General features: G+C 41.7%; 1 protein-coding gene across 2 annotated transcripts in view; it reads right to left on the bottom strand.

Annotated features, from left to right (window-relative positions):
- Positions 1–13,934, bottom strand: part of USP13 (ubiquitin specific peptidase 13) — a 120,809-nt gene that overhangs the window by 76,145 nt on the left and 30,730 nt on the right. For both annotated transcript variants that reach the window (XM_068546285.1, XM_068546286.1), the window contains exons 4-5: positions 6,915–7,036; positions 1,323–1,465 (exon numbers count right to left, since the gene is read on the bottom strand). In XM_068546285.1, the coding sequence (XP_068402386.1) occupies positions 1,323–1,465; positions 6,915–7,036 (265 nt within the window). The remainder of the gene's footprint in view (positions 1–1,322; positions 1,466–6,914; positions 7,037–13,934) is intronic.

Genomic DNA, 13,934 nt, shown 5'->3' with positions numbered 1-13,934 from the left:
TATACTAAGTAGAAAGGAAAACAACTTAACTGAAGGTTGAATGTCAACTATGTGCCAGGGGCTTTACAGAACTTTTATCATTTAATTCTAATAAACACTCTTCAGCATTATTACCATCCCCACTATCAAAGGGAGAAAAAGCCCCGAGGTACCATGCCTTCCCTAAGACCACACAGAACAGGAATGCAGTACAGTCAGGGTCCAACCAGAAGGGACACATTCCTCATCTACCTGCTCTTTCCCTCCAGCACCTGCCTCTGGAAACACACTGGCATCTGATTACAGGAGGTGTGAAAGGAGCCTAAAGAGCATTCCAGCCAAAACGTGACAACCAAAGATTATTGTCCGTCTTTGTAAGTTGGGGGCCCCAGAAGCAGACTCTGAGACAAAGATGTGAATGCAAATGGCTCATTTGGGAGGCTATCCCAGGAGGCACCCTAGGGGAGTGAGGGAAGAGAGACTGAAAGGGCAGGAAGCCAGTGCAGGCACTGTGAACAAGCAGATGACCCCATGGGCCACTGGGGCTCAGTCCGGCTGGGGAACTCCAGGAGACAGTTACCCCACCCGAGCGTAGGGATCTAGGGTGTTCCTCCCTCCACTCCACAGTCACTGGCTGAGGGCTGTTCCAGGAGCACAGGAGGCAGCACGGCTCTGCAGCGTTTCTGACTGTCCGGTGCACTGGCCCACCTGGCTGGGGCAGGCAGAGAAAGCCCTCAAGCGAGGAGCTGCAGGTGCTCACAACCGGAGGCCTCAGGGTGGGGATGGGCTCCAGGGCAGGGGCTGGCCATGGTCAGCGTCTACTACAAAGGTAGAGATAATTCTAGAGAGCAGTTTTGAGCTTTTTTAAAAAATTAATTAATTAATTAATTTTGGCTGTGTTGGGTCTTCGTTGCTGTGTGCGGGCTTCCTCTAGTTGCAGCAAGCAGGGGCTACTGTTCGTTGTGGTGCACGGGCTTCTCATCGTGGTGGCTTCTCTTGTTGCGGAGCACAGGCTCTAGGCATGCGGGCTTCAGTAGCTGTGGCACGTGGGCTTGGTAGTTGTGGCTATGGGCTCTAGAGCACAGGCTCAGTAGTTGTGGCGCACGGGCTTAGTTGCTTCGCGGCATATGGGATCTTCCCGGACCAGGGCTCAAACCCGTGACCCCTGCGTTGGCAGGCGGATTCTTAACCACTGTGTCACCAGGGAAGTCCCAAGCTCATTTTTAATAAAAGGCATCTGATAAGAAAATATATAATTGCTAATTCAGTGAAGAGGTAGAAAAATAAATATTCCTTTGGCCCGTTTTGGGGGGGAAAGTTCCATTTTGCTGTCTGACCCTCACCTTGGAGGAATCCTGACTCCGTTGTCTAACTGGGTGAGGTTATTTGCATATCTGGACACTGGCAATTCATTTTCCCACGTATCTGGGTCCTGCTTTCTGTATGGAGATTTTGAGCTGAGAACTGCATCACAAGCAATTGTTACCTGTAAGACAAATATAGATGTGATATATTAAAACAGCTTGAGAGAACAGCAACTTCTATAAAATGAATTTTAAAGTTTATTAATAAATACAGCTTAATTCAAGAAAATTCAAAGAGCTCAGTTACCACGAGAGCAAGATGCTAGTTTCCTGACTCCAGCACATTCTCCCTGGGTCTAGCTAGGTTTTATCCTGGCCTGGAGTTTGCAATAGTAACAATGACACAAGATAGCAAAGAACCAAATCCAGTTTGTAAACCCAAGCATAAGAGTCAGATTTAACCATTGCTACCTCTTAGCAAGTAGAGTGAAAAGTATAAGGTGAACAATTTACAAGTGTGAAATTAGCAATAGGAATGCCTAGGATTTACCCAAGTGGTGTGTTTTACTCCTAACAAATATACACCCAGACAACCGATATCCTCAACTCGTCACACAATGATATGTGGTCAAGGGCACTTGAATGAAATGCAAGCAGCATGGCTCCATTTCTTAATCTAGTGCAAATGTGACACTGGATGGGGACATGCCTGGATGTCTCTGTGTCAGATCAGCCCACATCATGAGCAAATCTGTGATATCTGGCTTGGCACCAACTGACCACGGGGGAGGGCGGACTCTCTGCTTTCTCCCAAACCCCACTGATTCTGGATATATGCCTCTCGCCACATTCACTACTTGCTTAATGCTATAAAGCTATTTCTAACTCTCTTTAAAAACATATTCCAGGGCTTCCCTGGTGGCGCAGTGGTTGGGAGTCTGCCTGCCAATGCAGGGGACACGGGTTCGCGCCCTGGTCTGGGAGGATCCCACATGCTGCGGAGCAGCTGGGCCCGTGAGCCACAGCTGCTGAGCCTGCGCGTCTGGAGCCTGTGCTCCGCAACAGGAGAGCCCGCGATAGTGAGAGGCCCGCGCACCGCGATGAAGAGTGGCCCCCGCTCGCCGCAACTGGAGAAAAGCCCTCGCACAGAAACAAAGACCCAACACAGCCAAAAATGGATAAATAAATAAATAAAATAATTTAAAAACATATTCCGATGAGAATGCAAAATGGTGCAGCCACTTTGGAAAATAATTTGGCAGGTCCTCAAATGGTTAAACAGAGTTACCGTATGACCCAGCAATTCCAATCCTAGGTATACACCCAAGATAAATAGAAATACGTGTCCATGCAAAAACTTATACATAAATGTTCATAGAAACATTATTTATAACAGCCAAAAGTAGAAATGACCCAAATGCCCATTAATGATAAATGGGTAAAGTATTGTATTTTGATACAATGAAATGTTATTCAGCAATAAAAAGGAATGAAGTAGTGATACATGCTACAACATGGATGGATCTTGAAAATATACGCTAAGTAAAAAAAAAAGCCCGCCACAAAGAACCATGTATTGTATGATTCCTTTTGTATGGAATGTCCAGAATAGGCAAATCCACAGAGACAGAAAGTACATTAGTGATTGCCAGAGACTAGAGGGAAATGAGATAGTTGTGACGGATGCCCAACTCTGAATATAATAAAAGCCATTGAATTGTTTGAAAAACAATTTTTAACAAAAATCTGTATTCTACATCACTAGCATCCTGCACAATTAGCTGAACTTCATAAAGAATGTTTTCCTCTGGGTAGCACTGACAACGGACCCCAGAATGGATTAAGAGACATGCTCTGTGGTAACCTAAATGGGAAGGAAATCTAAAAAAGAGTGGATATATATACACGTACAACTGATTCACTTTGCTGGACAGCAGAAACTAACAGAACATTGTAAAGCAACTATACTCCAATAAAATAAAATAAGCTACAAGGAAAAAAAAAAATAGAGACAATGGAGGAAGTTCCCTCAGCTGCCATCCCACTCCCACCCCCACCCAGGTTCTGAGCAATTCCTATCAGTCCTACATTCAAAATCTATTTGCAGTCTACCTCTTCTTGATTTCGGCCATACCCACCCTTGCTCAGCCATCGTCCCAGCTCACCCGAATGGCCACACAGCAGCCTCCTTAAGATCTCCTTTCTCCCACTCTTGCTCCCTTTTCTCTGCCTGGCAGCCAGTGATCTGCTGTGAACATTAGATCCCATCCTTCTCCAGCTTAAAACTCTCCAAGATTATACTAAACACTACCAATTGACTACACCGGGCTACCCACAGTCAGGAAAAGGAAAAGGTCCCTGCCCTCAAAAAGCTTATACTCCATTACAGATCAGGCAATCAGGCATTCATAAATATATTTAAACCTCTTTTTTTGGGGGGGGAAGTGTTTATTTGATAGAAGTTTTTTACTTGATTTACAATGTTATATTAGTTTCAGGTGTACAACATAGTAATCTGATATTTTTATAGCTTATACTCCATTTAGAGTTATTATAAAATATTGGTTATAGTCCCTGTGCTGTACATTATATCCTTGTATTTTATTTATTTTATACCTAGTAGTTTGTGCCTCTTAATTCCCCCTTCCCCTATCTTGCCCTTCTCTAAACCTTTTAAAAAATATTCCCATTCATCTCCCACAAGAAATGTTTCCTTTCAAGTATCAAAACTCATCTCCCACGCCCTTCCAGTAATGCCCCTAGAAAACAAGGTTGAGTTCACCATGAGCCCCTTCCTGATTTTATGGGTTTGGGCCATGCTGCCTTAGCACTTCTGGCTACACATCCTAACCTTTTCGGTCTGGTCTGTTACAACCTCTTTGTTGTTTCACTGACTACCTTGATCCCTTCCCTGTCCTCCTCTGAATCTTCTCCACCCTATTAGGTCTTTTTTAAGTGTTCTAGCTTGCAATGCACAGTGATAATAATAAGAATATAATATTCTCTCTTTTCTTTGAATATCCTTCCTGGTGACACTCAACAAAATTTCCTTAATCGTCTAGGATGTTATAAAACACTGACCTAGTGTTTTCAGAATACCACCTAGAGGCCCTTTTTATGGATCTTATATGAAGGTCAGGATCCATTATCCTATAATTATACTGTGAATTATCTCAAGTACAGGGGTGTTCTGGAATTGGCTCAAACTGGCTTACAGACTTGTTAAATTTTAAGAAGTTCTGCAAGAGGGTTGTTAAACACAGCCATTATTAAAAATTAAATTCTATAAGCTCACAATTAAATATATTTTTAAAAGGTAACGAATATTCAAAACTCTTCACTCCCTAGTTGTGTTACTCTATCTTAATAACTAATCTATATGCCCTTGAGGTCACGTACATCCACGTTACGCGAACGGTGAAAACTCTATGTGAGGGTGTCCTACTACACATCTCTTCCCAACACTGCATTCGGTGACATGTTAGCCTGAAATGGGAGTATTTACACCATGGAAATCAGCAAACATTACAATGCAGGGCTTTGTTCCCAGGGAGCTAGTTGCTAACCAATTACAAGCACACCAAGGCTTGAGTTCCTGACTCTAAAATGAGGCATTAGATTTCAGGCTCTAAGATCCCTCCTGAGTCCCAAACACTATGTCTCTGTGACCCCTGTAACACTAAGAGGTAGTTTACCTTTCTGGTAGAATCTACAGAGTACCTATTTGGAACTGATTTCTTTTTTTTGTGCTGAGAAACTCAAGAGATGACGAAGAGTCACCTGGTTGGGTGAGTTCAATATTTTTGTTATTTAAAAGCTGAAAAAGAGAATTATCAAACACCAAAAATGTAGCAAAAGCATGAAAAGAAATTATAGTAACTAGCTTCTGTTATATAGATAAATCTTACCAGTTACCATCAGATAAATCAGGCTTTTCCTTCTATCTCCCCACCTCAACTTCCAAACAATTCTCTCTCTTTTTTTTAATTCTTAAAGTATTTCTTAATTCTAAAAGACTCTGTATTAAAAATTATAATATATATTGCTGGATATGGATTTCTATGACACTTCACTTTTCTATAAAAGTGTTCACACTTAGGATTATGTTCTAAATATAGGAATAATGAAAAGTACTTAAAGGCTCTCATTAACTTTTCTCACATAACGACTTTTTCTTCATAAGAGAGTGAGAGAAAAATCATTTCTCATGACATTCATTCACAATGTGCTTCTTCTTTTTTGACAGCAGACTCAAGAGTTATATTAAACAAGGGCAGTGAGAACTCTCAGTTGTATACAGATATAAGCTTTAGTATATAATATCAAGTAATGGCCCGGGCTAAGACCATTTTGTCCATCATATATTTTGTCCTTGATCACAGCCACATGAGTGACACAGGGAATTGGAGAAAGCAGAGGTAATTCAATTCTGTACACATTGCTAAAACGTATGCATTTGGTACTAAAAAAGATATGCTATATCAAATAATTAGAGGAAAGAGCTACGGTAGCTTAATACACAAATTTTTCAATTCTATAGTCTTATGTTTAGGTATAAAGTAGATCAGAGGCAAAAGAGGCTGAATGGTGGCAACCTGGTCCCTAATGACGTGGGAATCCCAAGCACAAACGCCCCCTCTTGGCAGGGGCACATGAGCAGGGGACTGTAGACAGAGTCACACAGCATCTGAAAGAATCAGGGACCTAAAGACCTGGCTTTGGTTCTAGCAAAGCTTGAGAAGGGGAAAAAATGAACTGGAATGTCTAACTCTGCCATCTGCAGCCAGGCTCTGAGCAGTCAGGATGCAACCGAGTAGAAAAGAGGAAAAGAAAGGAAAGGGAACATAGGAAAGGATGGAGCGGCGGAGACAATACAGGAAATGAGGGAAGAGCAGGAAAATGGTCTGGGTCCCCACAGGATTCGAGAATCAAAGTAAAACGGAGCCTGACTTCCTTACACCACCGCCACCAGCTTTAAGTTGTTCAGGAAGATAAAAGTTGCTCCACAAAAAAGAAGGGAAGGAAAGGGAAAAGAACTCACCGCTAAACCTAAATTCTAAAACCTAGAAAGCAGTCTTCATCCTCAAAGGAACACATTATCACAGAGCTCCTGGAGACCTGTGATTTGTAAATATTGGGTTATTTTCATAATCGTGTTGCTGTTGCTTCTCAGTGGAACTCTTTCATGTTTCCCAAACAAAATTTTACATGGAAGGCCAACATGCAGAAGAGACAAAAATTTTAGGCGTCCCTCTGATCAGAAGGCAGCCCCTCTCCAGCAGTCCCTGCACATCTTGGGGGCACAATTTGAAAATCTAAGCACCAGACTGTGATTCATGGGTGGGAAGAAGCCAGCCCACCTGGAGCAGGCCGGCCAGTGAGCAGTGAAGCCCAAACAGCGCTGGAAGTAACAGGCAGCGGAGGGTACACGGCCCAGCGTTACTGAAAGGGAGCCCTGCGAGGCCCTCTTCGCGGAGGAGAAGCGATCTGCTTCTGTTCCCGCTCCTCCTTCTCCTCCTCTCTCATTCACCCCGCCTTCCCCACCGCCCAGCGCACACACACTGCACACGCACACACACCTGACACAGAGAGTCACGCGCATCTAGCTAGCAGCCGTGCACACTCACTGACCAGGGCTGGTAACTCCTCAATATTTGGTAGTGCTATTTCATAGTGGTCTGGGAATATAACAAGTTTGGCTTCATCTTCATATTCATAATCGTCGCTATTTAAATCGTCATCAGTATCTAGATCTGAGGAGAAAACAAAAACAAAGAACAAGAAGTGAAGAAAGAATATTCCACACCAAGGCAGCACTCACTGGGAAAGCCAGATATCCACAGGGCTGACAAACCAAGGGCGCAGCATTTACAATTCAGCCATCCACCTGCCCCAAGCCAGGAATAGGAGGCCTTTCCAGCCTTCCTAAGTTATACACACTTATCTTCAAGGGACAGGTGTATAAAGAAGACTAAGTCATATCATAAAGCTTTACAGTTAAAATAGACATTTGTGCTAGATGTTCAATTCTTAGAGATGTTTAAAGGAATAGCCTGGTCATTATGATTTGTCGGGTACCTGACTCCTGATTTCACAAGAATGGGTTGGAATGTTTCTTACCACACAACAGAAGAAAGTACATGGGTTTGAGAATAGATAAACCTAGGTTCAACTCCGGGTCCAAAGTTTAATGTTTCTTCGGGCAAGTCACAGGCCTCATTTGTAGAATGGAGATAACACTTATCTCACACAGTTTATATGGAGAATAAATAAGAAGTTGTAAACAAGAGACCTGGCACAAAACAGGTTGTCAATAAATGGTAACAATTATTTTAAAATAAAATCTCAATTTCCCTCCCTCTGTCTCTATCTCCCCCATCCTCTCCCTCCCTGCTAAGAGTTGTGGAAATACTGCATAGTAAGCCAGAGGGGGAAACCCCATAATATAAGTGGTCCTGTTGTCCTCAGGTGGTGGAGAATTTTCAGTAAGGAAGTCTGGCCTGTTATCTAACAAGTCATCACCTCTTTACTTGGCTCATCTCTGGGAAAGGTCAGGCAAAGGCTCAAGGAAATGTCCTGTCACAATATTTACATGGACATTTCAGCCTTGTATTCACATGGATACCAGAATCCCAGATCATGTTTGTATATTTAGACATCTGGAACTATGGTGACAAACAGCTCTCAAGCCATCTTCTACTCACACACACACACACAAACCCACACACAAACAGGTACACGAATATGGGCTCTATAAACAGGAGAAAGTTATTTTACTAGATGAAGCGCCAGCTGAGAACCAAAGGATCTAGATTCTGTTACTACCTTGTTGTATGCCTCAACCTGGAATCTTTTGATGTACAGTTCTGCTCTTAAATTCTCAAAGGGAGCGCAGTTTTAAGCGGAAAATGAGATACAGCTAAAATGCAGTCTACACATTTTGGTAAAAGATTCTAAATAATAAGAATCAGAAATGCCAAAATAAACAAACAACATTGTTAGATAGCCATAAGAGGTTATTTTGACAAAAAGCAATGTTAAAGAAGAGTCTAAGAGTTTAAGAAGTAACTACAGGCATTTATTTAAAGAAAATGACTCAAAGACAGACATTCTATGTTATAAAAATCTGAATGCCCCAATACCTGTAATTTTTAAAAATTAGAACCTAAGTGTTCAATGAGAATGATGTTGGGACTTCCCTGATGGTCCAGTGTCTAAGATTCTACACTCCCAAAGCAGGGGGCCCAGGTTTGATCCCTCGTCAGGGAACTAGATCCCGCACGCCACAACCAAGAGTTCGAATGCCACAACTAAAAATCCTACATGCCGCAACTAAGACACGGCTCAGCCAAATATTTAAAAAAAAAAAAAAAAGGAATGGTGTTGAACCCACTAGAATATTACTTAAGTGATATTTTTTTAGACTATGTAGAAACATGGAAATGTTTATGCCATGTTAATGCTAAAAATACAAAATTCACCTTCACTGAAAAGACAACTTTGTAGTAGTTACGTTCATAGACAAAAATCCAAAGGAAATCTGAACAAATGAAAATAATGAATGGGGAATTCCGTGGCGGTCCAGTGGTTAGGACGCCACGCTTTCACTGCCGAGGGTGCGGGTTCAATCCCTAGTCAGGGAACTAAGATCCCACAAGCAGCAGAGCATGGCCAAAAAAAACAAAAAGAAAAGAATGAATGGATGAACTTTATTCTTAAATTTTTCTTTATTATATTGTGTTTATTATATTATATTTGGTTACTTAATGACTTTAAGTAACCAAAGTATAAATCGTTTGGTTTTGTGTACACAGTCAGCTCATATAACACATTATCTAAATGTCTTTTTTCCAGAGAAGACATCTGCACTTAATGCTAATTCAAATCTTACCTGGCCAAAAACAATGATAAACTAAGGCCAAAAAAAAAAATCCCACCCTGACATTGACCAGCTACAGAAGCCTGGGCAAGTTCTTTCCAAGTTCATTTTCCTCATGAGTAGGCTATGGATAATATTATCTACCCCCTAAGATTGTTGAGAGGATTAAAGAAGATAAGGTTTTAAGGTACCTAGTTAGGATCTGGTAGGTGTTAGGGGCTCCACAGACAGCTGCCATCACCCCTACCATCACCCTCGCCATTGTTGTCATCTCTTCTCTACGCTCCTGACAACTAACAAAAGCACAAGTGACCTCCCTTCCCTTTGGTTGCCCAGCTGCAAAACAATCCTGAAGTCAGTTTCAGGAGGACCAGGATATCATGGGGGATCTTCTATGTGATCTGAGTGTGGAGAAGATATGAACTTCAAATGCTTCTAGACTGTAAGCTCTAAGCGCAGGAAGTGGGTCTTATTCACCTTCTAAATCCCTAGACCCCGCACAATGCCCAGCACACAGCACACACTCAGTAAACATCTGGGAAAGGAGACTTTAGGAAGTTAAGAATACCAGCATGTTTAAGGACAAACAGCAAAGCAAAAGCATCCAAAGGGCTGTTACAGTTTTTGGGTTTTTTTAATTGGTAACTGATGTGTGTCTAAAAAAGCAAGACTACTGTCGTGCAAAAAGGCAGAGCTTTGTTGGGCTTCCTTACACTTATAGTTTACTTTTATTTTTATTCTTAATTCACTGGGATGGAAGGGGACCATGATCTTTCCCAAAAACCTTAATCCAATTTAGGGGAAAGTCAGCAGAGGTAACCTACACTCTGAATCTAAGGGACAAAGCTAAGGTTTCTCCTGCATATATGTGACCCCACAATCCTAAATGTAAACCTACAATTTCCAAATTTCTCTAATTAGAGTCTCACCATCCCAAAACATCTAGTTGAGGAAACTACAGAGTAACCATAGCCTAGGGACCAGCAGTACGAGTACCCTCAACCTCTCCCAGCAGCTACTTTCCACGGGGACTATTAACTGGCAATACCTGGATGGGACCTTTTTCAAAGATAAAAAAAAATTTTTTTAAATACCTCTTCTTTAATTCTACTTACTGATCTGCTCAGATACCTGAGAGAAGAGGCTGGGACCACAGCCATTCCAAGAAGTAACTATGAAGCAGCACAGCGGAGGAAAGGATCCCTAAATCAAACTAGGGCAGTGAAGCCCGGCTCAGAGTGCTCTCGGCCTGACTGTATTGGCGTTAATTCGTGTGCTGGAGGTGAGCAGTCTGCTGCACCAGTGCCGTGAAATCGGACCAACCGCTCGCCCTCACGAGAAGGTACAGAGGCAGCTCCTTGAACACAGACCCTGTTCTTAATGACCTGCTTCAGATGGAAAGAGCAAAATAGAGTTTACTTGAAACTTCTGGTCATTATAGGCACAGATGAGTTTTCTGAACAGGCCCATTCCTGGAACTTTCCACAGATGTTGTTTTCAACCTGTTCTTCATCAAGTATGAATGTCAAGGCTAAAGACAAAAATGTGGAATGTAAGCTCTCTGAGGTTTAGCAGTAGCTCTTCGACATCCCAGTATTCAGACATGGAAGAACTGACTCATTTACTCCTGTTTGTGAAAGCTGGGGGTGCCGGTAGGGGAGTCAATAAAAATGTGAACATTTAACACTTTTTTTTTTGAATTTTTGAATTTTATTTTACTTATTTTTTTATACAGCAGGTCCTTATTAGTCATCAACTTACATTTAACACTTTTATGACATACCAAAGATATGGTATTTTTAATTAAATTTATTAGCAGGTCTTTACACAACTACACACATTTGTAGCTTTAATGTATAGAATATACGAGATTAGGCCAGAATCACATCACAAGTCCTGGGGTATTTCTTTGAAGATCCCGGACTCCCTTCCATTCCCCCTTCTCTCCTTCCATCTCATAAAACAGTAAGTTCTCTATCAGCCTACTCCCAAAATTCACAATCTTTCATATCGTTGTAAATTACCTTTGTCAAAGACAGCCTAATAGTGTCCCTTTCTAGCTTAAAAACGTTATTGCAGAGCTACCCACACTTTCCCAGTTCACAGCACCCTTTAGCATCCCAGCAATTCTTGCACGATACCAAGAATTGGCCCTAAGCCAAAAGAAATGCCTGATAGTTCTTTTTATTTAGTAGTTCGGTCCAAACAACTTATTAAGTATTTATGTTCTAATAAGTTAGGAACCATTTGAAAAGATAATACACATAAGTTGAAAGGAAATGAATGTTTTATTTCACTCTTAAATAACCGTAATTCCTTACTAAGGGGAGGTGTATACCTGTGAGGCACTGCAGAACTTCTCTTTGAATCAGACTAGACGCTGCCTCCCTTATTTCCCATTCCACATTTATTTTCACATGGTACTTGCCTTTTACCACAGAAACCACTAAAAAAAATAGCTTCACAAAGAGATGAAGTCATTGAAAGGAGTATAGGATACTCTAGTAGCAAGACTACATCAAGCTAATCTCTCATGCAATGTTCAAGCATCACTGTGTTCCCCTGAAGAGTTAAAATATCCTGTGATTTACCAGTGAGTTAGTTGAGGCAACCCGGAGTGCCTCAGGACACAGTTTTGGGAACCAAAGTGTTAATGGCTCCCCATGGCCTACAGGAAAAAAGTCTAAAAGCATGGTATATGTCTAGACTATTGCTGGAAGAATACGCAACATATATAAGGATGTACAAGCAGAAAATATTATTTGTCTCTGGGCAGAGTAACTAAGTGGCTGGGAGACAGGGAAGGGAGAGAGAAAAACTTACTTTTCATTATGGAAGCTCTTATAACTTTTCAATTTTAAGCTTTGTCCATGTGCTATGCATTCAAAGAATATTTTTAAAATCCTAAATCCTAAAAGAAGCATAAAATTTCTATGATTCAAAAATTACCAAGAATTGTCATTGTTGATTCTAAAAAAAATTACCAGCAAAAGCTAGACCTGAGGGAAGGATCCCTTAACTGGGGTTTCACTTAGATGACTTTCAAGGTAATCAGGAGGAAGAGTGCCTTGAATGCAGGGGCAGAATGAGGCTCAGGAGACTTGAGTAAGCAATTCAGCACCAGCTAATGGCCTCGGTTTCCCTTATAAAATCAATACTGAAGGTCACAACTAAATGATTCAATGGTTTCAATATCACTGCTGAACCAATGAAAAGGAATTAGTCACAAAGTCATTAAGTAAAAGGGGATAAAAAGCTTCTATCCAGGAAAAAGCATTAGTCATCTGCATGTGTTTTGTGAAGGGGATAAAGGGTCATCATAACTACATTTCAATAGCAATGAAAAGGTACTTTGTAGTCAAAGAAACAAAGAGGCTACAAGAGAGTTTTCCTCCTCTTCATGAAGAGACAACCCAATGTCCCTTTTAGGGAAGGAAACTGTGGCAGAGGCTACTAGCTGCCTCCCAGTATTCATTCTCCCTTTCTTCCTTAGTAACACACTTTATTCAGTTAAGAGACTTTACTTTCTAGCCTCCTGTGCAGCACACGTCATAGCCATGTGTCCAAGTTCTGACCAGAGAGGTGTAAACTAAAGTGTTGCATGGGGATCTATGAGAAGGCTAACAAAAAGAAGTTGAATCCCCTGGGAGGTTAGATTTTTTTTTTTGTCCTTGCCCCTTTGTCTTCCCTGCCTTCCAGAAAGGGGATGTGATGGCTGGAGTCCCAGTAGCCATTTTTGGACCATGAAGTGACCATGAGGTTAGAAATTACAGGACAAGATAGAAGGTGAAGTAGAAATATGGGAAGAACCTAGATCCTGATGAACATGAGGCCATCACATCAGCCTGGATTTGCTGCTTCCCAACATCCTCTACATGAAATGAGAGAAATAAACATCTACCTTATTAAAATTCACCAATATTTTACATTTCCAATTACATAAATCAGGGTAGTTCTAATACAGTCCTTCACTGAAATTAATTTACAGGCCACACCACCTTGAAAACAGAGCTGTGATCAGTGTGGCAAGAGAAAAGTGCCTGCTACTGGGAGCTACGAGGGGGTATAAATCAGAGCTTGCAAAACTTAATCCTTACTAATATAAATTAGTGATGCATCTGAGTATAAAACAATAGAGGGAACTGGGGCCTAGGACAAGCCCCAGAGTGCCAAAGGCATTCAAATTTAAACTTTTTAAAAAGTGGTACAGTCCAAATAGAACATTTTTGCTGGGCTGTGAGTTTTAGGCAGATCCTGTGGCTTTCTAAGACATGAAATGTTGAGAGAACACAGAGAGCAGCCTATAGAAAAAGTCCAACTGAAATGAAAGGGTGGGCTAGTTCTCCCAGGAAGCAATGGAGGGGTCCACACAGTATGAAGCACAAAACCTCAGTGCTTACCTTTGGATTAATTTTTAAAACAATTACTTGACAATATCTGCTACCACTAGTATGATCACTAGAGAAATCAAACTGCAAGGTCTTTTGAGTAAAAGACACAAAGGTTAGGGACTTCCCTGGTGGCGCAGTGGTTAAGAATCCACCTGACAATGCAGGGACATGGGTTTGATTCCCTGGTCTGGGAAGATCCCACATGCCGTGGAGCAACTAAGCCCATGAGCCGCAACTACTGAGCCCACGTGCGTGCCACAACTACTGAAGCCTGTGTGCCTAGAGCCCATGCTCTGCAACAACAGAAGCCTCTGCAATGAGAAGCCCACGCACCGCAACAAAGAGTAGCCCCCGCTCTCCGCAAACAGAGAAAGCCCGAGG

Source organism: Eschrichtius robustus, chromosome 6 (genome assembly GCF_028021215.1).
Source record: "Eschrichtius robustus isolate mEscRob2 chromosome 6, mEscRob2.pri, whole genome shotgun sequence".
NCBI lineage: Eukaryota > Metazoa > Chordata > Mammalia > Artiodactyla > Eschrichtiidae > Eschrichtius > Eschrichtius robustus.
This window is presented reverse-complemented; position numbering and strand designations above follow the sequence as displayed.